The 27,503-nt window shown below is 42.6% G+C and overlaps 1 protein-coding gene across 1 annotated transcript in view; it reads left to right on the forward strand.

The window, feature by feature from the left end:
- Positions 1 to 27,503, forward strand: part of LOC139760506 (U3 small nucleolar ribonucleoprotein protein MPP10-like) — a 73,078-nt gene that overhangs the window by 24,110 nt on the left and 21,465 nt on the right. Inside the window, exon 6 of the mRNA XM_071683795.1 lies at positions 15,878 to 16,062. Coding sequence (XP_071539896.1) covers positions 15,878 to 16,062 — 185 coding nt within the window. The remainder of the gene's footprint in view (positions 1 to 15,877; positions 16,063 to 27,503) is intronic.

Here is a 27,503-nt window from a genome sequence, read left to right on the forward strand (position 1 = left end):
GTATATATATGTATGTATGGGGATAGGGGAGAAAGAATACTTCCCACGTATTCCCTGCGTGTCGTAGAAGGCGACTAAAAGGGAGGGAGCGGTGGGCTGGAAATCCTCCCCTCTTGTTTTTTTTTTCAACTTTCCAAGAGAAGGAACAGAGAAGGGGGCCAGGTGAGGATATTCCCTCAGAGGCCCAATCCTCTGTTCTTAACGCTACCTTGCTAATGCGGGAAATGGCGAATAGTTTGAAAAAAAAAAATATATATATATATATATATATATATATATATATATATAGGGTTGAGGGTCAAGTCAATTGGGAGGTAAGTTTGAATGGAGAAAAACTGGAGGAAGTAAAGTGTTTTAGATATCTGGAAGTGGATCCGGCAGCGGATGGAACCATGAAAGCGGAAGTGGATCATAGGGTCGGGGAGGGGGCGAAAATCCTGGGAGCCTTGAAGAATGTGTGGAAGTCGAGAACATTATCTCGGAAAGCAAAAATGGGTATGTTTGAAGGAATAGTGGTTCCAACAATGTTGTATGGTTGCGAGGCGTGGGCTGTGGATAGAGTTGTGCGCAGGAGGATGGAGGTGCTGGAAATGAGATGTTTGAGGACAATGTGTGGTGTGAGGTGGTTTGATCGAGTAAGTAACGTAAGGGTAAGAGAGATGTGTGGAAATAAAAAGAGCGTGGTTGAGAGAGCAGAAGAGGGTGTTTTGAAATGGTTTGGTCACACGGAGAGAATGAGTGAGGAAAGATTGACCAAGAGGATATATGTGTCGGAGGTGGAGGGAACGAGGAGAAGTGGGAGACCAAATTGGAGGTGGAAAGATGGAGTGAAAAAGATTTTGTGTGATCGGGGCCTGAACATGCAGGAGGGTGAAAGGAGGGCAAGGAATAGAGTGAATTGGATCGATGTGGTATACCGGGGTTGACATGCTGTCAGTGGATTGAATCAGCGTCTGGGGTAAACCATGGAAAGCTGTGTAGGTATGTATATTTGCGTGTGTGGACGTATGTATATACATGTGTATGGGGGTGGGTTGGGCCATTTCTTTCGTCTGTTTCCTTGCGCTACCTCGCAAACGCAGGAGACAGCGACAAAGCAAAAAAAAAAAAAAATATATATATAGGAGAGATGGCCAGAGAGCGCTATTGGATTACGTGTTAATTGATAGACGCACAAAAGAGAGACTTTTGGATGTTAATGTGCTGAGAGGTGCAACTGGAGGGATGTCTGATCATTATCTTGTGGAAGCGAAGGTGAAGATTTGTGGGGGTTTTCAGAAAAGAAGAGAGAATGTTGGGGTGAAGAGAGTGGTAAGAGTAAGTGAGCTTGGGAAGGAGACTTGTGTGAGGAAGCACCTGGAGAGACTGAGTACAGAATGGAAAAAGGTGAGAACAAAGGAGGTAAGGGGAGTGGGGGAGGAATGGGATGTATTTAGGGAAGCAATGATGGCTTGCGCAAAAGATGCTTGTGGCATGAGAAGCGTGGGAGGTGGGTTGATTAGAAAAGGTAGTGAGTGGTGGAATGAAGAAGTAAGATTATTAGTGAAAGAGAAGAGAGAGGCATTTGAACGATTTTTGCAGGGAAAAAATGCAAATGAGTGGGAGAGGTATAAAAGAAAGAGGCAGGAGGTCAAGAGAAAGGTGCAAGAGGTGAAAAAGAGGGCAAATGAGAGTTGGGGTGAGAGAGTATCATTAAATTTCAGGGAGAATAAAAAGATGTTTTGAAAGGAGGTAAATAAAGTGCGTAAGACAAGGGAGCAAATGGGAACTTCAGTGAAGGGCGCTAATGGGGAGGTGATAACAAGTAGTGGTGATGTGAGAAGGAGATGGTGTGAGTATTTTGAAGGTTTGTTGAATGTGTTTGATGATAGAGTGGCAGATGTGGGGTGTCTTGGTCGAGGTGGTGTGCAAAGTGAGAGGGTTAGGGAAAATGATTTGGTAAATAGAGAAGAGGTAGTAAAAGCTTTACGGAAGATGAAAGCCGGCAAAGCAGCAGGTTTGGATGGTATTGCAGTGGAATTTATTAAAAAAGGGGATGACTGTATTGTTGACTGGTTGGTAAGGTTATTTAATGTATGTATGATTCATGGTGAGGTGCCTGAGGATTGGCGGAATGCTTGCATAGTGCCATTGTACAAAGGCAAAGGGGATAAGAGTGAGTGCTCAAATTACAGAGGTATAAGTTTGTTGAGTATTCCTGGTAAATTATATGGGAGGGTATTGATTGAGAGGGTGAAGGCATGTACAGAGCATCAGATTGGGGAAGAGCAGTGTGGTTTCAGAAGTGGTAGAGGATGTGTGGATCAGGTGTTTGCTTTGAAGAATGTATGCGAGAAATACTTAGAGAAACAAATGGATTTGTATGTAGCATTTCTGGATCTGGAGAAGGCATATGATAGAGTTGATAGAGATGCTCTGTGGAAGGTTTTAAGAATATATGGTGTGGGAGGCAAGTTGTTAGAAGCAGTGAAAAGCTTTTATCAAGGATGTAAGGCATGTGTACGTGTAGGAAGAGAGGAAAGTGATTGGTTCTCAGTGAATGTAGGTTTGCGGCAGGGGTGTGTGATGTCTCCATGGTTGTTTAATTTGTTTATGGATGGGGTTGTTAGGGAGGTGAATGCAAGAGTTTTGGAAAGAGGGGCAAGTATGCAGTCTGTTGTGGATGAGAGAGCTTGGGAAGTGAGTCAGTTGTTGTTTGCTGATGATACAGCGCTGGTGGCTGATTCATGTGAGAAACTGCAGAAGCTGGTGACTGAGTTTGGTAAAGTGTGTGAAGGAAGAAAGTTAAGAGTAAATGTGAATAAGAGCAAGGTTATTAGGTACAGTAGGGTTGAGGGTCAAGTGAATTGGGAGGTAAGTTTGAATGGAGAAAAACTGGAGGAAGTGAAGTGTTTTAGATATCTGGGAGTGGATCTGGCAGCGGATGGAACCATGGAAGCGGAAGTGAATCATAGGGTGGGGGAGGGGGCGAAAATTCTGGGAGCCTTGAAGAATGTTTGGAAGTCGAGAACATTATCTCTGAAAGCAAAAATGGGTATGTTTGAAGGAATAGTGGCTCCAACAATGTTGTATGGTTGCGAGGCATGGGCTATGGATAGAGTTGTGTGCAGGAGGGTGGATATGCTGGAAATGAGATGTTTGAGGACAATATGTGGTGTGAGGTGGTTTGATCGAGTAAGTAATCTAAGGGTAAGAGAGATGTGTGGAAATAAAAAGAGTGTGGTTGAGAGAGCAGAAGAGGGTGTTTTAAAATGGTTTGGTCACATGGAGAGAATGAGTGGGGAAAGATTGACCAAGAGGATATATGTGTCAGAGGTGGAGGGAACGTGGAGAAGTGGGAGACCAAATTGGAGGTGGAAAGATGGAGTGAAAAAGATTTTGTGTGATCGGGGCCTGAACATGCAGGAGGGTGAAAGGCGTGCAAGGAATAGAGCGAATTAGAACGATGTGGTATACCGGGGTCGACGTGCTGTCAATGGATTGAACCAGGGCATGTGAAGCGTCTGGGGTAAACCATGCGAAGTGTGTGGGGCCTGGATGTGGAAAGGGAGCTGTGGTTTCGGTGCATTATTACATGACAGCTAGAGACTGAGTGTTAACGAATGGGGCCTTTGGTGTTTTTCCTAGCGCTACCTCGCACACATGAGGGGGAAGGGGGTTGTTATTCCATGTGTGGCGAGGTGGCAATGGGAACAAATAAAGGCAGACAGTATGAATTATGTACATGTGTATATATGTATATGTCTGTGTGTGTATTTATATGTGTACATTGAGATGTATAGGTATGTATATTGTGCGTGTGTGGACATGTATGTATAGACATGTGTATGTGGGCGGGTTGGGCCATTCTTTCGTCTGTTTCCTTGCGCTACCTCGCTAACGCGGGTGACAGCGACAAAGCAAAATAAAAAAAAAAATTTATATTATTTATTTTATTTTGCTTTGTCGCTGTCTCCCGCGTTTGTGAGGTAGCGCAAGGAAACAGACGAAAGTAATGGCCCAACCCACCCCATACACAATGTATATACATACACGTCCACACACGCAAATATACATACCTATACATCTCAATGTACACATATATATACACACACAAACATATACATTTATACACATGTACATGATTCATACTGTCTGCCTTTATTCACTCCCATCGTCACCTCGCCACACATGGAATAACCAACCCCCTCCCCCCTCATGTGTGTGAGGTAGCGCTAGGAAAGACTACAAAGGCCCCATTCGTTCACAGTCAGTCTCTAGCTGTCATTCAATAATGCCCGAAATCACAGCTCCCTTTCCACATCCAGGCCCCACAAAACTTTCAATGGTTTATCCCTGACACTTCACATGCCCTGGTTCAATTCATTGACAGCATGTCAACCCCGGTATACCACATCGTTCCAATTCACTCTATTCCTTGCACGCCTTTCACCCTGCTGCATGTTCAGGCCCCGATCACTCAAAATCTTTTTCACTCCATCTTTGCACCTCCAGTTTGGTCTCCCACTTCTCCTCGTTCCCTCCACCTCTGACACGTATATCCTCTTGGTCAATCTTTCCTCACTCATTCTCTCCATGTGACCAAACCATTTCAAAACATCCTCTTCTGCTCTCTCAACCGCACTCTTTTTATTACCACACATCTCTCTTACCCTATTATTACTTACTCGATCAAACCACTTCACACCACATATTGTCCTCAAACATCTCATTTCCAGCACATCCACCCTCCTCTGCACAACTCTATCTATAGTCCACGCCTCACAACCATATAACATTGTTGAAACCACTATTCCTTTAAACATACCCATTTTTGCTTTCAGAGATAATGTTCTCGACTTCCACACATTCTTCAAGGCTCCCAGAACTTTTGCCTTCTTCCCCACCCTATGATTCACTTCCGCTTCCATGGTTCCATCCACTGCCAAATGCACTCCCAGATATCTAAAACACTTCACTTCCTCCAGTTTTTCTCCATTCAAACTTACCTTCCAATTGACTTATCCCTCAACCCTACTGTACCTAATAACCTTGCTCTTATTCACATTTATTCTCAGCTTTCTTCTTTCACACAGTTTACCAAACTCAGTCACCAGCTTCTCCAGTTTCTCACATGAATCAGCTACCAGCGCTGTATCATCAGCGAACAATAACTGACCCACTTCCCAAGCTCTCTCTCATCCACAACAGACTGCATACTTGCCCCTTTCCAAAACTCTTGCATTCACCTCCCTAACAACCCCATCTATAACAAATTAAACAACCATGGAGACATCACACACCCCTGCCACAAACCTACATTCACTGAGAAACAATCACTTTTCTCTCTTCCTTCCTCGATATAAACTTTTCACTCCTTCTAACAACTTGCCTCCCACACCATATATTCTTAATACCTTCCACAGAGCATCTCTATCAACTCTATCATATGCCTTCTCCAGATCCATAAATGCTACATACAAATCCATTTGCTTTTCTAAGTATTTCTCACATACATTCTTCAAAGCAAACACCTGATCCACACATCCTCTACCACTTCTGAAACCACACTGCTCTTCCCCAATCTGATGCTTTGTACATGCCTTCACCCTCTCAATCAATACCCTCCCATATAATTTACCAGGAATACTCAACAAACATACCTCTGTAATTAGAGCACTCACTCTTATCCCCTTTGCCTTTGTACAATGGCACTATGCAAGCATTCCACCAATCCTCAGGCACCTCACCATGAGACATACATACATTAAATAACCTTACCAACCAGTCAACAATACAGTCACCCTCTTTTCTAATAAATTCCGCTGCAATACCATCCAAACCCGCCACCTTGCTGGCTTTCATCTTCTGCAAAGCTTTTACCACCTCTTTTTTGTTTACCAAATCATTCTCCCTAACCCTCTCACTTTGCACACCACCTCAACCAAAACACCCTATATCTGCCACTCTATCATCAAACACATTCAATAAACCTTCAAGATACTCACTCCATCTCCTTCTCACATCACCACTACTTGTTATCACCTCCCCATTATCCCCCTTCACTGGAGTTCCCATTTGTTCCCTTGTCTTACGCACTTGATTTACCACCTTCCAAAACTCTTTTTATTCTCCTAAAAATTTAATGATACTCTGTCACCCCAACTCTCATTTGCCCTCTTTTTCACCTCTTGCACCTTTCTCTTGACCTCCTGCCTCTTTCTTTTATATATATCCCAGTCATTTGCATTATTTCCCTGCAAAAATCGTCCCAATGCCTCTCTCTTCTCTTTCAGTAATAATCTTACTACTTCATCCCACCACTCATTACCCTTTCTAATCTGCCCACCTCCCACGCTTCTAATGCCACAAGCATCTTTTGCGTAAGCCATCACTGCTTCCCTAAATACATCCCATTCCTCCCCCACTCCCCTTACCTCCTTTGTTCTCACCTTTTTCCATTCTGTACTCAGTCTCTCCTGGTGCTTCCTCACACAAGTCTCCTGAGGATAGGAGAGAAAGAATACTTCCCACACATTCCTCACATGTCGTAGAAGGCAACTAAAGGGGACAGGAGCAGGGGGCTGGAAACCCTCCCCTCCTTGTATTTTAACTTTCTAAAAGGGGAACAGAAGAGGGAGTCACGTGGGCAGTGCTCATCCTCCTCGAAGGCTCAGATTGGGGTGTCTAAATGTGTGTGGATGTAACCAAGATGTGAAAAAAGGAGAGATAGGTAGTATGTTTGAGGAAAGGAACCTGGATGTTTTGGCTCTGGGTGAAACAAAGCTCGAGGGTAAAGGGGAACAGTGGTTTGGGAATGTCTTGGGGGTAAAGTCAGGGGTTAGTAAGAGGACAAGAGCAAGGGAAGGAGTAACACTACTCCTGGAACAGGAGTGGTGGGAGTATTTGATAGAGTGTAAGAAAGTAAACTCTAGATGGATATGGGTAAAACTGAAAGTGGATGGAGAGAGATGGGTGATTATTGGTGCATATGCACCTGGTCAATGAGAAGAAAGATCATGAGAGGCAAGTGTTTTGGGAGCAGCTGAGTGAATGTGTTAGTAGTTTTGATGCATGAGACTGGGTTATAGTGATTGGTGATTTGAATGCAAGGGTGAGTAATGTCGCAGTTGATGGAATAAGTGGTGTATATGGGGTGTTCAGTGTTGTAAATGGAAATGGTGAAGAGCTTGTAGATTTCTGTGCTGAAAAAAGGACTGGTGATTGGGAATACCTGGTTTAAAAAGAGGGATATACATAAGTATACGTATGTAAGTAGGAGAGATGGCCAGAGAGCGTTATTGGATTACGTGTTAATTGATAGGCGCGCGAAAGAGAGACTTTTGGAGGTTAGTGTGCTGAGAGGTGCAACTGGAGGGATGTCTGATCATTATCTTGTGGAGGCTAAGGTGAAGATTTGTAGAGATTTTCAAAAAAGATGAGAGAATGTTGGGAGTGATAAGAGTGGTGAGAGTAATTGAACTAGGGAAGGAGACTTGTGTGAGGAAGTACCAGGAGAGACTGAGTACAGAATGGAAAAAGGTGAGAACAAAGGTCGAAAGGAGAGTGGGGGAGGAATGGGATGTATTTAGGTAAGCAGTGATGGCTTGCGCAAAAGATGCTTGTGGCATGAGAAGCGTGGGAGGTGGGCAGATTAGAAAGGGTAGTGAGTGGTGGGATGAAGAAGTAAGATTATTAGTGAAAGAGAAGAGAGAGGCATTTGGCCAATTTTTGTAAGGAAATAATGCAGATGAGTGGTAGATGTATTAAAGAAAGAGGCAGGAGGTCAAGAGAAAGGTGCAAGAGGTGAAAAAGAGGGCAAATGAGAGTTGGGGTGAGAGAGTATCATTAAATTTTAGGGAGAATAAAAAAAAGGTTTGAAGGAGGTAAATAAAGTGCGTAAGACAAGGGAACAAATGGGAACATCAGTGAAGGGGCAAGTGGGGAGGTGATAACAAGTAGTGGTGATGTGAGAAGGAGATGGAGTGAGTATTTTGGAGGTTTGTTGCATGTGTTTGATGATAGTGTGGCAGATATAGGGTGTTTTGGTCGAGGTGGTGTGCAAAGTGAGAGGGTTAGGGAAAATGCTTTGGTAAACAGAGAAGAGATAGTAAATGCTTTGCAAAAGATGAAGGTCGGCAAGGCAGCGGGTTTGGATGGTATTGCAGTGGAATTTATTAAAAAAGTGGGTGACTGTATTGTTAACTGGTTGGTAAGGTTATTTAATGTAAGTATGACTCATGGTGAGGTGCCTGAGGATTGGCAGAATGCTTGCATAGTGCCATTGTGCAAAGGCAAAGGGCATAAAAATGAGTGCTCTAATTACAGAGGTATAAGTTTGTTGAGTATTCCTGGGAAATTATATGGGAGGGTATTGATTGAGAGGGTGAAGGCATGTATAGAGCATCAGATTGGGGAAGAGCAGTGTGGTTTCAGAAGTGGTAGAGGATGTGTGGATCAGGTGTTTGCTTTGAAGAATGTATGTGAGAAATACTTAGGAAAGCAAATGGATTTGTATGTAGCATTTATGGATGTGGAGAAGGCATATGATAGAGTTGATAGAGATGCCCTGTGGAAGGTATGAAGAATATATGGTGTGGGAGGCAAGTTGTTAGAAGCAGTGAAAAGTTTATATCGAGGATGTAAGGTATGTGTACGTGTAGGAAGAGGGAAAAGTGATTGGTTCTCAGTGAATGTAGGTTTGCGGCAGGGATGTGTGATGTCTCCATGGTTGTTTAATTTGTTTATGGATGGGGTTGTTAGGGAGGTGAATGCAAGGGTTTTGGAAAGAGGGGCAAGTATGCAGTCTGTTGTGGATGAGAGAGAGCTTGGGAAGTGAGTCAGTTATTATTGGCAGAATGCTTGCATAGTGCCATTGTACAAAGGCAAAGGGCATAAAAATGAGTGCTCTAATTACAGAGGTATAAGTTTGTTGAGTATTCCCGGGAAATTATATGGGAGGGCATTGATTGAGAGGGTGAAGGCATGTACAGAGCATCAGATTGGGGAAGAGCAGTGTGGTTTCAGAAGTGGTAGAGGATGTGTGGATCAGGTGTTTGCTTTGAAGAATGTATGTGAGAAATACTTAGAAAAGCAAATGGATTTGTATGTAGCATTTCTGGATCTGGAGAAGGCATATGATAGAGTTGATAGAGATGCCCTGTGGAAGGTATTAAGAATATATGGTGTGGGAGGCAAGTTGTTAGAAGCAGTGAAAAGTTTATATCAAGGATGTAAGGCATGTGTACGTGTAGGAAGAGAGAAAAGTGATTGGTTCTCAGTGAATGTAGGTTTGCGACAGGGGTGTGTGATGTCTCCATGGTTGTTTAATTTGTTTATGGATGGGGTTGTTAGGGAGGTGAATGCAAGAGTTTTGGAAAGAGGGGCAAGTATGAAGTCTGTTGTGGATGAGAGAGAGCTTGGGAAGTGAGTCAGTTATTGTTCGCTGATGATACGGCGCTGGTAGCTGATTCGTGTGAGAAACTGCAGAAGCTGGTGACTGAGTTTGGTAAAGTGTGTGAAAGAAGAAAGTTAAGAGTAAATGTGAATAAGAGCAAGGTTATTAGGTACAGTAGGGTTGAGGGTCAAGTCAATTGGGAGGTAAGTTTGAATGGAGAAAAACTGGAGGAAGTGACTAGTTTTAAATATCTGGGAGTGGATTTGGCAGTGGATGGAACAAAGGAAGGAGAAGTGAATCATAGGGTGGGGGAGGCGGCGAAAATTCTGGGAGCCTTGAAGAATGTGTGGAAGTCGAGAACATTATCTCGAAAAGCAAAAATGGGTATGTTTGAAGGAATAGTTTTTCCAACAATGTTGTATGATTGCGAGGTGTGGGCTATGGATAGAGTTGTGCGCAGGATGGTGGATGTGCTGGAAATGAGATGTTTGAGGACAATATGTGGTGTGAGGTGGTTTGATCAAGTAAGTAATAATAGGGTAAGAGAAATGCTTGGTAATAAAAAGAGTGTGGTTGAGAGAGCAGAAGAGGGTGTTTTGAAAAGCGCTACCTTGCACACATGAGGGGGGAGGGGATTGTTATTCCATGTGTGGCGAGGTGGCGATGGGAATGAATAAAGGCAGACAGTATGAATTATGTACATGTGTATATATGTACATGTCTGTGTATGTATATATATGTATACATTGAGATGTATAGGTATGTATATTTGCATGTGTGGATGTGTATGTATATACATGTGTATGTGGGTGGGTTGGGCCATTCTTTCGTCTGTTTCCTTGCGCTACCTCACTAACACGGGAGACAGCGACAAAGCAAAATGAAATAGATATAACATTATTTTTTATATATTTTTTTTTATTATACTTTGTCGCTGTCTCCCGCGTTTGCGAGGTAGCGCAAGGAAACAGACGAAAGAAATGGCCCAACCCCCCCCCCATACACATGTATATACATACGTCCACACACGCAAATATACATACCTACACAGCTTTCCATGGTTTACCCCAGACGCTTCACATGCCTTGATTCAATCCACTGACAGCACGTCAACCCCGGTATACCACATCGCTCCAATTCACTCTATTCCTTGCCCTCCTTTCACCCTCCTGCATGTTCAGGCCCCGATCACACAAAATCCTTTTCACTCCATCTTTCCACCTCCAATTTGGTCTCCCTCTTCTCCTCGTTCCCTCCACCTCCGACATATATATCCTCTTGGTCAATCTTTCCTCACTCATTCTCTCCATGTGCCCAAACCACTTCAAAACACCCTCTTCTGCTCTCTCAACCACGCTCTTTTTATTTCCATACATCTCTCTTACCCTTACGTTACTCACTCGATCAAACCACCTCACACCACACATTGTCCTCAAACATCTCATTTCCAGCACATCCATCCTCCTGCGCACAACTCCATCCATAGCCCACGCCTCGCAACCATACAACATTGTTGGAACCACTATTCCTTCAAACATACCCATTTTTGCTTTCCGAGATAATGTTCTCGACTTCCACACATTCTTCAAGGCCCCCAGAATTTTCGCTCCCTCCCCCACCCTATGATCCACTTCTGCTTCCATGGTTCCATCCGCTGCCAGATCCACTCCCAGATATCTAAAACACTTCACTTCCTCCAGTTTTTCTCCATTCAAACTCACCTCCCAATTGACTTGACCCTCAACCCTACTGTACCTAATAACCTTGCTCTTATTCACATTTACTCTTAACTTTCTTCTTCCACACACTTTACCAAACTCAGTCACCAGCTTCTGCAGTTTCTCACATGAATCAGCCACCAGCGCTGTATCATCAGCGAACAACAACTGACTCACTTCCCAAGCTCTCTCATCCCCAACAGACTTCATACTTGCCCCTCTTTCCAAAACTCTTGCATTTACCTCCCTGACAACCCCATCCATAAACAAATTAAACAACCATGGAGACATCACACACCCCTGCCGCAAACCTACATTCACTGAGAACCAATCACTTTCCTCTCTTCCTACACGTACACATGCCTTACATCCTCAATAAAAACTTTTCACTGCTTCTAACAACTTTCCTCCTACACCATATATTCTTAATACCTTCCACAGAGCATCTCTATCAACTCTATCATATGCCTTCTCCAGATCCATAAATGCTACATACAAATCCATTTGCTTTTCTAAGTATTTCTCACATACATTCTTCAAAGCAAACACCTGATCCACACATCCTCTACCACTTCTGAAACCACACTGCTCTTCCCCAATCTGATGCTCTGTACATGCCTTCACCCTCTCAATCAATACCCTCCCATATAATTTACCAGGAATACTCAACAAACTTATACCTCTGTAATTTGAGCACTCACTCTTATCCCCTTTGCCTTTGTACAATGGCACTATGCAAGCATTCCGCCAATCCTCAGGCACCTCGCCATGAGTCATACATACATTAAATAACCTTACCAACCAGTCAATAATACAGTCACCCCCTTTTTTAATAAATTCCACTGCATTACCATCCAAACCTGCTGCCTTGCCGGCTTTCATCTTCCGCAAAGCTTTCACTACCTCTTCTATGTTTACCAAATCATTTTCCCTAACCCTCTCACTTTGCACAGCACCTCGACCAAAACACCCTATATCTGCCACTCTGTCATCAAACACATTCAACAAACCTTCAAAATACTCACTCCATCTCCTCACATCACCACTACTTGTTATCACCTCCCCATTTGCGCCCTTCACTGAAGTTCCCATTTGCTCCCTTGTCTTACGCACTTTATTTACCTCCTTCCAGAACATCTTTTTATTCTCCCTAAAATTTGATGATACTCTCTCACCCCAACTCTCATTTGCCCTTTTTTTCACCTCTTGCACCTTTCTCTTGACCTCCTGTCTCTTTCTTTTATACATCTCCCACTCAATTGCATTTTTTCCCTCCCTGCAAAAATCGTCCAAATGCCTCTCTCTTCTCTTTCACTAATACTCTTACTTCTTCATCCCACCACTCACTACCCTTTCTAATCAACCCACCTCCCACTCTTCTCATGCCACAAGCATCTTTTGCGCAATCCATCACTGATTCCCTCGTTAGAGAGGTAGAGCAAGGAAACAGACAAAAGAATTGCCCGACCCACCCACATACACATGTATATACACATGTATATACATACACATCCACACACGCAATATATACATACCTATACATTCAAAGCATATATATATATATATACACACAGACTTATACATATATACACATGCACATAATTCATACTGTCTGCCTTTATTCATTCCCATCTCCACCCCTCACACATGGAAATAACCACCACCTCACCCCAAATGTGCAAGAGGTAGCGCTAGGAAAAGGCAACAAAGGCCACTTTCGTTCACGTTCAGTCTCTAACTGTCATGTAATAATGCACCGAAACCACAGCTCCCTTTCCACATCCAGGCCCCACAGAACTTTCCATGGTTTACCCCAGATGCTTTATTCACCTCCTTCCAAAACATCTTTTTATTCTCCTTAAAGTTCGATGATACTCTCTCACCCCAACTCTCATTTGCCTTCTTTCTCACCTCTTGCACCTTTCTCTTAACTTCTTGCCACTTTCTTTTGTACATATCCTAGTCATTTGCACTACTTCTCTGCAAAGGTCGTCCAAACGCCTCTCTCTTCTCTTTCACTAACAATTTTACTTCTTCATCCCACCACTCCCTACCCTTTCTAATCTGCCTGCCTCCCACTTTTCTCATACCACATGCATCTTTATCGCAAACCATCACTGCTTCCCTAAATACATCCCACTCCTCCCCCACTCCCCTCATGTCATTTGCTCTCACCTTTTGCCATTCTGCACTCAATCTCTCCTGGTACTTCCTTACACAAGCCTCCTTTCCAAGCTCACTTACCCTCACACTTCTTCCCAGCATTCTCTCTTTTTTCTGAAAAACCTTCACCTTCATCTTCACCTTCGCCTCCATAAGATAGTGATCACACATCCCTCCTGTTGCCCCTCTTAGCATATTAACATCCAAAAGTCTCTCTTTCATACACCTATCACTTAACACGTAATTCCGTAACGCCCATGGCCATCTCTTACTCACATATGTATACTTATGTATATTTCTCTTTTTAAACCAGATATTCCCAATCACCATTCCTTTTTCAGCACACAAAACCACAAGCTCTTCACCATATCCATTTACAACACTGAACACCCCATATACACCAATTATACCCACAGCTGCCACATTACTCACCTTTGCATTCAAAGCACCCATCACTATAACCTGGTATTGTGCATCAAAGCTGCTAACACACTCACTTAGCTGCTCCCAAAACACTTGCCTCTCATGATCTTTCTTCTCATGCCTAGGTGCATAGGCACCAATAATCACCCATCTCTCTCCATCCACTTTCAGTTTTGCCCGTATCTATCTAGAGTTTACTTTCTTACACTCTATCACATATTCCCACAACTCCTGCTTCAGGAGGAGTGCTACTCCTTCCTTTGCTCTTGCTCTCACTAACCCCTGACTTTACTCCCAAAACATTCCCAGACCACTCTTCCCCTTTACCCTTGAGCTTCGTTTCACTCAGAGCCAAAACATCCAGGTTCCTATCCTCAAATATACTACGTATCTCTCCTTTTTTCTCATCCTTGTTACATCCACACACATTTAGACATCCCAGTCTGAACCTTCGAGGAGGATGAGCACTCCCCGCATGACTCCTTCTTCTGTTTTACCTTTTAGAATGTTAAATACAAGGAGGTGAGGGTTTCTATCCCCCCCCCGCTCTTGCCCCTTTAGTCGCCTTGTACAACACACAGGAATATGTGGGAAGTATTCTTTCTCCTCTATCCAAATAATGAGTTTAATCACTCATTGGGGTACTTAATGGTAGAAGAAGGTAACAAGGGGTACAATAGGCAAAAATGTTTGGACAGCACTGCTTTAGATCATATGCTTTCTCCAGCACCACCAATGCTATATGATAATCCTTCTATTTTTTTTATTATTATACTTTGTCGCTGTCTCCAGCATTAGCAAAATAGTGCAAGGAAACAGACGAAAGAATGGCCCAACCCACCCACATACACATGTATATACATACACGTCCACACACACACATATACATACCTATACATTTCAATGTAGACATTGCATAGATACACATGTACATAATTCATACTTGATGCCTTCATTCATTCCTGTCGCCACCCCGCCACACATGAAATGACACCCCCCTCCCCCCGCATGCATGCGAGGTAGCGCGAGAAAAAGACAACAAAGGCCACATTCTTTCGTACTCAGTCTCTAGTTGTCATGTATAATGCACTGAAACCACAGCTCCTTTTTCCACATCCAGGCCCCACAAAACTTTCCATGGTTTACCCCAGACGCTTCAATCCATTTACAGCATGTCGACCCGGTATACCTCATCTTTCCAATTTACTCTGTTTCTTGCATGCCTTTCACCCTCCTGCATATTGAGGCCCTGATCGCTCAAAAACTTTTTCACTCCATCCTTCCATTTCCAATTTGGTCTCCTTGTATTTTACCTAGTATTTCTCGCATACATTCTTCAAAGCAAACTTCAGATCTACGCATCCTCTACCACTCCTGAAGCTATAGTTTTCCTCCCCAGTCTGATGCTCTGTGCATGTCACCATCCTTTCAGTCGCCACTTGCCCATACAGCATACTGGGCACACTCAACAAACTAATACCACTGTAATTCAAACACTCACCTTTGTCCCCCTTGCAGTGTTATGCAGTGGCACTACACATGCATTATGATAATCTTCAGGTACTTCACCATGGTCCATGCATATGTTGAAAATCCTAACTTATGAATCAACAGTACAGTCAGTCTCTTTCTCAAGAAAGTCAACTGCAGTACCGGCCACACCATCTCTTCTTCACCTCATCTCAGCTTGTTACCTCTTTCCCAGTACCCCCATCACAGCTGCTACCATTTGTCCTCTTTTTTATCTGGCATTGTTGGTTACCTTTCAAAGCACTTTCTTATTCTTCCTGAAGTTTGCTGATTCTTTGAAATAAGTATACAATAGGGTTAATAGAGAAGCTTTGCAGAAGGTATTACAAATACTTGGTGTGTGAGGAAAGCTATTAGAAGCAGTGTGGACTTTACATGAAAAGAGTAAGGCGTGTGTGAGAGTAGGTAGAGAGGAGGGTTAATGATTCTAAGTGAAGTTGGGTTTCCAGAAGTGTGTGATGTCACCATATGGTCTCTTTAAACTGTTTCAGATGAGATGATGAGAGAAAGAGATGGTGAGGGAAACAAATGCAGGGGTCTTAGAGGGAGAGAGAGGTATACAGGTAGGGATACTTGGGAGCTGAGTCAGCTGTTGTTTGCTGATGACTTGTTGCTGGTGGCAGATTCAAGTGAAATTAATTGTGTAAGGCATATTTTTCTCTTGCAGAACCAGTGATTACTGAAGATACAACATCTTTAGTAGAAAAGATCATCATGAACCGCATCCGTATCAAAGCTTGGGATGATGTTGAGCGGAAAGTGAAACCAACATTGGATCCTCATGAATACAAGAAGAAGTTGTTGCTTGATCAAGAAAAGAGCAAGAAAAGTTTAGCAGAAATTTATGAGGAGGTGAGAAATTATCTATAAAGTAGTAGCTACAGTGTTGCAGTGGCATTAGACATGTGAAGACATTGGGTAAGGAAGAAGTGAAAAGCAAGTACAAATTTTTTTCATACTTGTTCATCAGTTCCTGCATTTGTGAGGAAGCCTCAGGAACAAATGAAGAAAGGCTTCATTAGCTCTCGACCATTCTTTAGCTGTCATGTTTAATGCATTGAAACCACATTACCTTAACCACATCCAGGCCCTGTGGTTTCCTCCCACTGCTTTGTATTCTCTGGTTCAGTCTATAGACAGCACATTGCCTCCTGTATGCCACATCATTCTAGGTCACTTTATCCTGCACATACTTTTCACCCTTCTGTATTTTCAGGCCCCAAGCACTCAGAATCTTTTGCTTCATCAATCCTTTCCCGATTTGGTCTCCTCCTTCTCCTTGTCCCTTCCACTTCTGACACATATATCCTCATCGTCAGCCTCTCCTCATTCATTCTCACCATATTTTCAGACCATTTCAGCACACTGTCTTCAGCTCCCTCAGCCACACTCTAGTTATTACTGCACCTCTCTCTTACCTTTTTATTATTTCCTTGATTTAACTACCTCACACAATATGCTGTCCCCAAAAATTTCATTTTCAGCATATCCACTTTCCTTTGTACATTCTCTGCTGCATCCCTTGCTTCACGTCCATGCAACATCATTGGGACTACTATACCTTCAATCAGACCCATTTTTTCCAACCAGGTAACAACCTTTCTTCCCACACATTCCTCATTGCTCCCAGAACCTGTTCCCTATCACCAACTCTGTGACTAACTTCTGCTTACAAGGTTCCACTTGCTGCCATATCAACTCTCAGGTAACTAAAGCACTCAGCTACCTCCAAATTTTCTACATTCAACTTTGGATCCTAATTTACATGTTCCTTCGCACCTCTAAACTAAGTAACCTTACTTTTATTCACATTTACTCTCAACTTCCTCCTTTTCCACACTCATAAACTTAGACACTAGACACTAGATTGTCACTCAAATCTGCCACCAATACTGAGTCATCAGCAAATAACAACTAACTCATTTCCAGGCCCCCTTCACTCCAAGACCCTTGCATTACCTATCTTCCCACCCCAACCATATATAAATTAAACAAGTTAAGGTGAAATTACACACCCCTGCTGCACACCCAACTTCACTTGCAGACACTTACCTTCTCCACCTTCTCACATACATACTTTACAATCTTGATAAAAAGTCTCCCGTCTTCCAATAGCTTTACTTTTACACCATATGTTTGTAAGAACATCAACTACGTATCTTTAGCATGCATGTCATATGCTTTCTCCAGATTCATAATTGTCACATGCAGATCACTCTGTTTCTCTTAAGTGTTTCTCATGTGCATTCTTTAAAGCAAGCACCTGATCCATACATCCTCTACCGCTGCTGTATCCAAATTGTTCCTCCCAAAGCTGATGCTCTGTCTTGCCTTAATCCTCTCAGTTATTACTCTTCCATACAGCTTACCAGTTACATTCAACAAACTTATACCTCTGTAGGTTGGACACTCACCTCATGTATGTTTGAAAAAATTAAAGAAATGTTTCTCTTTAAATCAGATGTCTTTTGATTATATATTTTTGATATTAATGAAAACTGAATGATGTAAAGGGCTCACAGTGCAGAATCATTTACTATAAAATGCACCTATGATTTCAAACTTTGCATGCTACTTAGCAACCGTTAACATGCCGTACCTTCACAATAAAAAGAGATACTTCTTCTCGAAGGCTCAGATTGGGGTGTATAAATGTGTGTGGATGTAACCAAGATGAGAAAAAAGGAGAGATAGGTAGTATGTTGAGGAAAGGAACCTGGATGTTTTGGCTCCGAGTGAAACGAAGCTCAAGGGTAAAGGGGAAGAGTGGTATGGGAATGTCTTGGGAGTAAAGTCAGGGGTTAGTGACAGGACAAGAACAAGGGAATGAGTAGCACTACTCCTGAAACAAGAGTGGTGGGAGTATGTGATAGAGTGTGAGAAAGTAAACTCTAGATTGGTATGGGTAAAACTGAAAGTTGATGGAGAGAGATGGGTGATTATTGGTGCATATGCACCTGGGCATGAGAAGAAAGATCATGAGAGGCAAGTGTTTTGGGGGCAGCTGAGTGAGTGTGTTAGTAGTTTTGATGCACGAGACCAGGTTATAATGATGGGTGATTTGAATGCAAAGGTGAGTAATGTGGCAGTTGATGGAATAATTGGTGTACATGGGGTGTTCAGTGTTGTAAATAGAAATGGTGAAGAGCTTGTAGATTTAGGTGCTGAAAAAGGACTGGTGATTGGGAATACCTGGTTTAAAAAGAGAGATATACATAATTATACGTATGTAAGTAGGAGAGTTGGCCAGAGAGTGTTATTGGATTTCGTGTTAATCGATAGGCGCACGAAAGAGAGACTTTTGGATGTTAATGTGCTGAAAGGTGCAACTGGAGGGATGTCTGATCATTATCTTGTGGAGGCGAAGGTGAATATTTGTTGAGGTTTTCAGAAAAGAAGAATGTTGGGGTGAAGAGAGTGGTGAGAGTAAGTGAGCTTGGGAAGGAAACTTGTGTGAGGAAGTACCAGGAGAGACTGAGTACAGAATGGAAAAAGGTGAGAACAAATGAGGTAAGGGGAGTGGGGGAGGAATGGGATGTATTTAGGTAAGCAGTGATGGCTTGTGCAAAAGATGCTTGTGGCATGAGAATTGTGGGAGGTGGGCAGATTAGAAAGGGTAGGGAGTGGTGGGATGAAGAAGTAAGATTATTAGTGAAAGAGAAGAGAGAGGCATTGGGACGATTTTTGTAGGGAAATAATGCAAATGAGTGGGAGATGTATAAAAGAAAGTGGCAGGAGGTCAAACGAAAGGTGCAACAGGTGAAAAAGAGGGCAAATGAGAGTTGGGGTGAGAGAGTATCATTAAATTTTAGGAAGAATAAAAAGATGTTTTGGAAGGAGGTAAATAAAGTGCTTGAGACAAGGGAACAAATGGGAACGTCAGTGAAGGGGGCTAATGGGGAGGTGATAACAAGTAGTGGTGATATGAGAAGGAGATGGAGTGAGTATTTTGAAGGTTTATTGAATGTGTTTGATGATAGAGTGGCAGATATAGGGTGTTTTGGTTGAGGTGGTGTGCAAAGTGAGAGGGTTAGGGAGAATGATTTGGTAAACAGAGAAGAGGTAGTGAAAGCTTTGCAAAAGATGAAAGCCGGCAAGGCAGCGGGTTTGGATGGTATTGCAGTGGAATTTATTTAAAAAGTGGGTGACTGTATTGTTGACTGGTTGGTAAGGTTATTTAATGTATGTATGATTCATGGTAAGGTGCCTGAGGATTGGTGGAATGCGTGCATAGTGCCATTGCACAAAGGCAAAGGGGATAAGAGTGAGTGCTCAAATTACAGAGGTATAAGTTTGTTAAGTATTCCTGGGAAAATATATGGGAGGGTATTGATTGAGAGGGTGAAGGCATGTACAGAGCATCAGACTGGGGAGGAGCAGTGTGGTTTCAGAAGTGGTAGAGGATGTGTGGATCAGGTGTTTGCTTTGAAGAATGTATGTGAGAAATACTTAGAAAAGCAAATGGATTTGTATGTAGCATTTATGGATCTGGAGAAGGCATATGATAGAGTTGATAGAGATGCCCTGTGGAAGGTATTAAGAATATATGGTAAGGGAGGCAAGTTGTTAGAAGCAGTGAAAAGTTTTTATCGAGGATGTAAGGCATGTGTATGTGTAGGAAGAGAGGAAAGTGATTGTTTCTCAGTGAATGTAGGTTTGCGGCAGGGGTATGTGATGTCTCCATGGTTGTTTAATTTGTTTATGGATGGGGTTGTTAGGGAGGTGAATGCAAGAGTTTTGGAAAGAGGGGCAAGTATGCAGTCTGTTGTGGATGAGAGATCTTAGGAAGTGAGTCAGTTGTTGTTCGCTGATGATACAGCGCTGGTGGCTGATTTATGTGAGAAACTGCAGAAGCTGGTGACTGAGTTTGGTAAAGTGTGTGAAAGAAGAAAGCTGAGAGTAAATGTGAATAAGAGCAAGGTTATTAGGTACAGTAGGGTTGAGGGTCAAGTCATTTGGGAGGTAAGTTTGAATGGAGAAAAACTGGAGGAAGTAAAGTGTTTAGATATCTGGGAGTGGGTCTGGCAGCAGATGGACCCATGGAAGCGGAAGTGAATCATAGGGTGGAGGAGGGGGCGAAAATTCTGGGAGCGTTGAAGAATGTGTGGAAGTCGAGAACATTACCTCGGAAAGCAAAAATGGGTATTTTTGAAGGAATCGTGGTTCCAACAATGTTGTATGGTTGCGAGGCGTGGGCTATGGATAGAGTTGTGTGCAGGAGGGTGGATGTGCTGGAAATGAGATGTTTGAGGACAATGTGTGGTGTGAGGTGGTTTGATCGAGTAAGTAATGTAAGGGTAAGAGAGATGTGTGGAAATAAAAAGAGTGTGGTTGAGAGAGCAGAAGAGGGTGTTTTGAAGTGGTTTGGGCACATGGAGAGAATGAGTGAGGAAAGATTGACCAAGAGGATATATATGTCAGAGGTGGAGGGAACGAGGAGAAGTGGGAGACCAAATTGGAGGCGGAAAGGTGGAGTGAAAAATATTTTAAGTGGTCAGGGCCTGAACATGCAGGAGGGTGAAAGGCGTGCAAGGAATAGAGTGAATTGGAACGATGTGGTATTCCGGGTGTCGATGTGGTGTCACTGGATTGAACCAGGGCATGTGAAGCATCTGGGGTAAACCATGGAAAGTTGTGTGGGGCCTCGATGTGGAAAGGGAGCTGTGGTTTTGGTGCGTTATTACATGACAGCTAGAGACTGAGTGTGAACGAATGTGGCCTTTGTTGTCTTTTCCTAGCGCTACCTCGCACACACGAGGGGGAAGGGGGTTGTTATTTCATGTGTGGCGAGATGGCGATGGGAATGAATTAGAGGCAGACAGTATGAATTATGTACATGTGTATATACGTTGAGATGTATAGGTATGTATATTTGCATGTGTGGACGTGTATGTATATACATGTGTATGGGTGGGTTGGGCCATTCTTTCGTTTGTTTCCTTGCGCTACCTCGCTAACGCAGGAGACAGCGACAAAGCAAAATAAAAAATAAATAAATAGATAAATTTACTTATATATAACCAAACGCGGGAGACAGCGACAAAGAAAAAAAAAAAAATAATAATATATATATGTGTACATTGAGATGTATAGGTATGTATATTTGCGTGTGTGGACGTGTATGTATATAAATTGTGTATGGGGGTGGGTTGGGCCATTTCTTTCGTCTGTTTACTTGCGCTACCTCGCAAACGCAGGAGACAGCGACAAAGCAAAATAAAAATAAAGAAATAAAATGTATATAATTTTTTGTTTTTTTTTCCTGCTGTCTCCCACGTTTGCGAGGTAGCGCAAGGAAACAGACGAAAGAAATGGCCCAACCCACCCCTATACACATGTATATACATACGTCACACACGCAAATATACATACCTACACAGCTTTCCATGGTTTACCCCAGATGCTTCACATGCCCTGATTCAATCCACTAACAGCATGTCAACCCCGGTATACCACATCGATCCAATTCACTCTATTCCTTGCCCTCCTTTCACCCTCCTGCATGTTCAGGCCCCGATCACACAAAATCTTTTTCACTCCATCTTTCCACCTCCAATTTGGTCTCCCTCTTCTCCTCGTTCCCTCCACCTCCGACACATATATCCTCTTGGTCAATCTTTCCTCACTCATTCTCTCCATGTGCCCAAACCATTTCAAAACACCCTCTTCTGCTCTCTCAACCACGCTCTTTTTATTTCCACACATCTCTCTTACCCTTACGTTACTTACTCGATCAAACCACCTCACACCACACATTGTCCTCAAACATCTCATTTCCAGCACATCCATCCTCCTGCGCACAACTCTATCCATAGCCCATGCCTCGCAACCATACAACATTGTTGGAACCACTATTCCTTCAAACATAGCCATTTTTGCTTTCTGAGATAATGTTCTCGACTTCCACACATTCTTCAAGGCTCCCAGAATTTTCGCCCCTTCCCCCAACCTATGATCCACTTTCGCTTCCATGGTTCCATCCACTGCCAGATCCACTCCCAGATATCTAAAACACTTTACTTCCTCCAGTTTTTCTCCATTCAAACTTACCTCCCAATTGACTTGACCCTCAACCCTACTGTACCTAATAACCTTGCTCTTATTCACCTTTACTCTTAACTTTCTTCTTTCACACACTTTACCAAACTCAGTCACCAGCTTCTGCAGTTTCTCACATGAATCAGCCACCAGCGCTGTATCATCAGCGAAACAACAACTGACTCACTTCCCAAGCTCTCTCATCCCCAACAGACTTCATACTTGCCCCTCTTTCCAAAACTCTTGCATTCACCTCCCTAACAACCCCATCCATAAACAAATTAAACAACCATGGAGACGTCACACACCCCTGCCGCAAACCTACATTCACTGAGAACCAATGACTTTCCTCTCTTCCTACACGTACACATACCTTACATCCTCGATAAAAACTTTTCACTGCTTCTAACAACTTGCCTCCCACACCATATATTCTTAATACCTTCCACAGAGCATCTCTATCAACTCTATCATATGCCCTCTCGAGATCCATAAATGCTACATACAAATCCATTTGCTTTTCTAAGTATTTCTCACATACATTCTTCAAAGCAAACACCTGATCCACACATCCTCTACTACTTCTGAAACCACACTGCTCTTCCCTAATCTGATGCTCTGTACCTGCCTTCACCCTCTCAATCAATACCCTCCCATATAATTTACCAGGAATACTCAACAGACTTATACCTCTGTAATTTGAGCACTCACTCTTATCCCCTTTGCCTTTGTACAATGGCACTATGCACGCATTCCGCCAATCCTCAGGCACCTCACCATGAGTCATACATACATTAAATAACCTTACCAACCAGTCAATAATACAGTCACCCCCTTTTTTAATAAATTCCACTGCATTACCATCCAAACCTGCTGCCTTGCCGGCTTTCATCTTCCGCAAAGCTTTTACTACCTCTTCTCTGTTCACCAAATCATTTTCCCTCACCCTCTCACTTTGCACACCACCTCGACCAAAACACCCTATATCTGCCACTCTATCATCAAACACATTCAACAAACCTTCAAAATACTCACTCCATCTCCTTCTCACATCACCACTACTTGTTATAACCTCCCCATTTGCGCCCTTCACTGAAGTTCCCATTTGCTCCCTTGTCTTACGCACTTTATTTACCTCCTTCCAGAACATCTTTTTATTCTCCCTAAAATTTAATGATACTCTCTCACCCCAACTCTCATTTGCCCTCTTTTTCACCTCTTGCACCTTTCTCTTGACCTCCTAACTCTTTCTTTTATACATCTCCCACTCAATTTCATTTTTTCCCTACAAAAATCGTCCAAATGCCTCTCTCTTTATATATATATATATATATATATATATATATATATATATATATATATATATATATATATATATATATATATATATTATATTTTATTTATTATTTTATTATACTTTGTCGCTGTCTCCCGCGTTTTTTTTTTTTTCATACTATTCGCTATTTCCCGCATTATTGAGGTAGCGCTAAGAACAGAGGACTGGGCCTTTGAGGGAATATCCTCACCTGGCCCCCTTCTCTGTTATATATATATATATATATATATATATATATATATATATATATATATATATATATATATATATATATATACTTTCTTTCTTTCGTGTTTCCTTGCGCTGCCTCGCAAGCGCGGGAGACAGCGACAAAGCAAAAAAAAAAATATATGTGTATATATATATATATATATATATATATATATATATATATATATATATATATATATATATATATTATCCCTGGGGATAGGGGAGAAAGAATACTTCCCACGTATTCCCTGCGTGTCGTAGAAGGCGACTAAAAGGGAAGGGAGCGGGGGGCTGGAAATCCTCCCCTCTCGTTTTTTTTTTTTTTTCCAAAAGAAGGAACAGAGAAGGGGGCCAGGTGAGGATATTCCCTCAAAGGCCCAGTCCTCTGTTCTTAGCGCTACCTCGCTAATGCGGGAAATGGCGAATAGTATGAAAAAAAAAAAAAAAAAATATATGTATATATATAGAGGGGAGAAAGAATACTTCCCACGTATTCCCTGCATGTCGTAGAAGGCGACTTAAAGGGAAGGGAGCGGAGGGCTGGAAATCCTCCCCTCTCGTTTTTTTTTTTTTTTTTTTTTTTTAATTTTCCAAAAGAAGGAACAGAGAAGAGGTCCAGGTGAGGATATTCCCTCAAAGGCCCAGTCCTCTGTTCTTAACGCTACCTCGCTATTGCGGGAAATAGCGAATAGTATGAAAAGTTGAAAAAAAATATATATATATATATATATATATATATATATATATATATATTTTTTTTTTTTTTTTTTTTTTTTTTTTTTTTCTCGCTGTCTCCCGTGTTTGCGAGGTAGCGCAAGGAAACAGACGAAAGAAATGGCCCAACCCCCCCCCATACACATGTATATACATACGTCCACACACGCAAATATACATACCTACACAGCTTTCCATGGTTTACCCCAGACGCTTCACATGCCTTGATTCAATCCACTGACAGCACGTCAACCCCGGTATACCACATCGCTCCAATTCACTGTATTCCTTGCCCTCCTTTCACCCTCCTGCATGTTCAGGCCCCAATCACACAAAATCTTTTTCACTCCATCTTTCCACCTCCAATTTGGTCTCCCTCTTCTCCTTGCTCCCTCCACCTCCGACACATATATTCTCTTGGTCAATCTTTCCTCACTCATCCTCTCCATGTGCCCAAACCACTTCAAAACACCCTCTTCTGCTCTCTCAACCACGCTCTTTTTATTTCCACACATCTCTCTTACCCTTGCGTTACTCACTCGATCAAACCACCTCACATCACACATTGTCCTCAAACATCTCATTTCCAGCACATCCATCCTCCTGCGCACAACTCTATCCATAGCCCACGCCTCGCAACCATACAACATTGTTGGAACCACCATTCCTTCAAACATACCCATTTTTGCTTTCCGAGATAATGTTCTCGACTTCCACACATTCTTCAAGGCCCCCAGAATTTTCGCCCCCTCCCCCACCCTATGATCCACTTCCGCTTCCATGGTTCCATCCGCTGCCAGATCCACTCCCAGATATCTAAAACACTTCACTTCCTCCAGTTTTTCTCCATTCAAACTCACCTCCCAATTGACTTGACCCTCAACCCTACTGTACCTAATAACCTTGCTCTTATTCACATTTACTCTTAACTTTCTTCTTCCACACACTTTACCAAACTCAGTCACCAGCTTCTGCAGTTTCTCACATGAATCAGCCACCAGCGCTGTATCATCAGCGAACAACAACTGACTCACTTCCCAAGCTCTCTCATCCCCAACAGACTTCATACTTGCCCCTCTTTCCAAGACTCTTGCATTTACCTCCCTAACAACCCCATCCATAAACAAATTAAACAACCATGGAGACATCACACACCCCTGCCGCAAACCTACATTCACTGAGAACCAATCACTTTCCTCTCTTCCTACACGTACACATGCCTTACATCCTCGATAAAAACTTTTCACTGCTTCTAACAACTTTCCTCCCACACCATATATTCTCAATACCTTCCACAGAGCATCTCTATCAGCTCTATCATATGCCTTCTCCAGATCCATAAATGCTACATACAAATCCATTTGCTTTTCTAAGTATTTCTCACATACATTCTTCAAAGCAAACACCTGATCCACACATCCTCTACCACTTCTGAAACCACACTGCTCTTCCCCAATCTGATGCTCTGTACATGCCTTCACCCTCTCAATCAGTACCCTCCCATATAATTTACCAGGAATACTCAACAAACTTATACCTCTGTAATTTGAGCATTCACTCTTATCCCCTTTGCCTTTGTACAATGGCACTATGCACGCATTCCGCCAATCCTCAGGCACCTCACCATGAGTCATACATACATTAAATAACCTTACCAACCAGTCAACAATACAGTCACCCCCTTTTTTAATAAATTCCACTGCAATACCATCCAAGCCTGCTGCCTTGCCGGCTTTCATCTTCCGCAAAGCTTTCACTACCTCTTCTCTGTTTACCAAATCATTTTCCCTAACCCTCTCACTTTGCACACCACCTCGACCAAAACACCCTATATCTGCCACTCTATCATCAAACACATTCAACAAACCTTCAAAATACTCATATATATATATATATATATATATATATATATATAAATGCACAGACATATGCAGACATACTCATATACATATTCATACTTGCTGCCTTCATCCATTCTCATCGCTACCCTGCCACTCATGAAATAGTGAGGTAGCACAAGGAAACAGAGAAAAGAATGGCTTAACCCACCCACATACAAATGTACATACATAAATGCCCACACATGCACATATACGTACAGAGACATGCACATATATACACATATACATATTCATGCATGCTGCCTTCATCCATTATCTTCGACACCCCACCACATGTGAGATAACACACACTCACACCACACGCATGCGAAGTAGTGCTAGAAAAAGACAACAAAGGCCACATTTGTTCACACTCAGTCTCCAGCTGTCATGTGTAAGGCACCAAAACCACAGCTCCCTTTCCACATGCGGGCCCCACAAAACTTTCCATGATTTACCCAGATGCTTCACATGACTTGGTTCAATCCACTGCCAGTATGTCCACCCTGGTATACCACATTGTTCCAATTCACTCTATTCCTTGCATGCTTTTCACCCTCCTGCATTTTCAGACCCCTGTTCACTCAAAATCTTTTTCACTCCATCCTTATACCTCCAGTTTGGGTCTCCTGCTTCTCCTTCTTCCCTTCACCTCTAACAGACATATCCTCCTTGTCAATCTTTCCTCACTCATTCTTTCCATGTGTCCAAACCATTTCAAGACACCCTCTTCCGCTCTCTCAACCACACTCTTTTCATTACCACACATCTTTCTAACCCTTTCATTACTTACTTGATCAAACCGCCTCACACCACATAGTGCCCTCAAACCTCTCATTTCCAACACATATCCACCCTCCTCCACACAACCCTGTTTATAGCCTATGCCTCGCAACCATATAACATTGTTGGAACCACTTTTACTTTAAACATGCCCAATTTTCCTCTCCAAGATAACATTCTTGCCTTCTACACATTTTTCTACGCTCCTAGTATGTTTGCCTCCCCTCTCCCACCCTGTGACTCACCTCTGCATTTGTGGTTCCATCTGCTGCTAGGTCCACTCCCAGATATATAAAACACTTCACTTCCTCCAGTTTTTCTCCATTCAA

Source organism: Panulirus ornatus, chromosome 37, assembly GCF_036320965.1.
Source record: "Panulirus ornatus isolate Po-2019 chromosome 37, ASM3632096v1, whole genome shotgun sequence".
Lineage (NCBI taxonomy): Eukaryota > Metazoa > Arthropoda > Malacostraca > Decapoda > Palinuridae > Panulirus > Panulirus ornatus.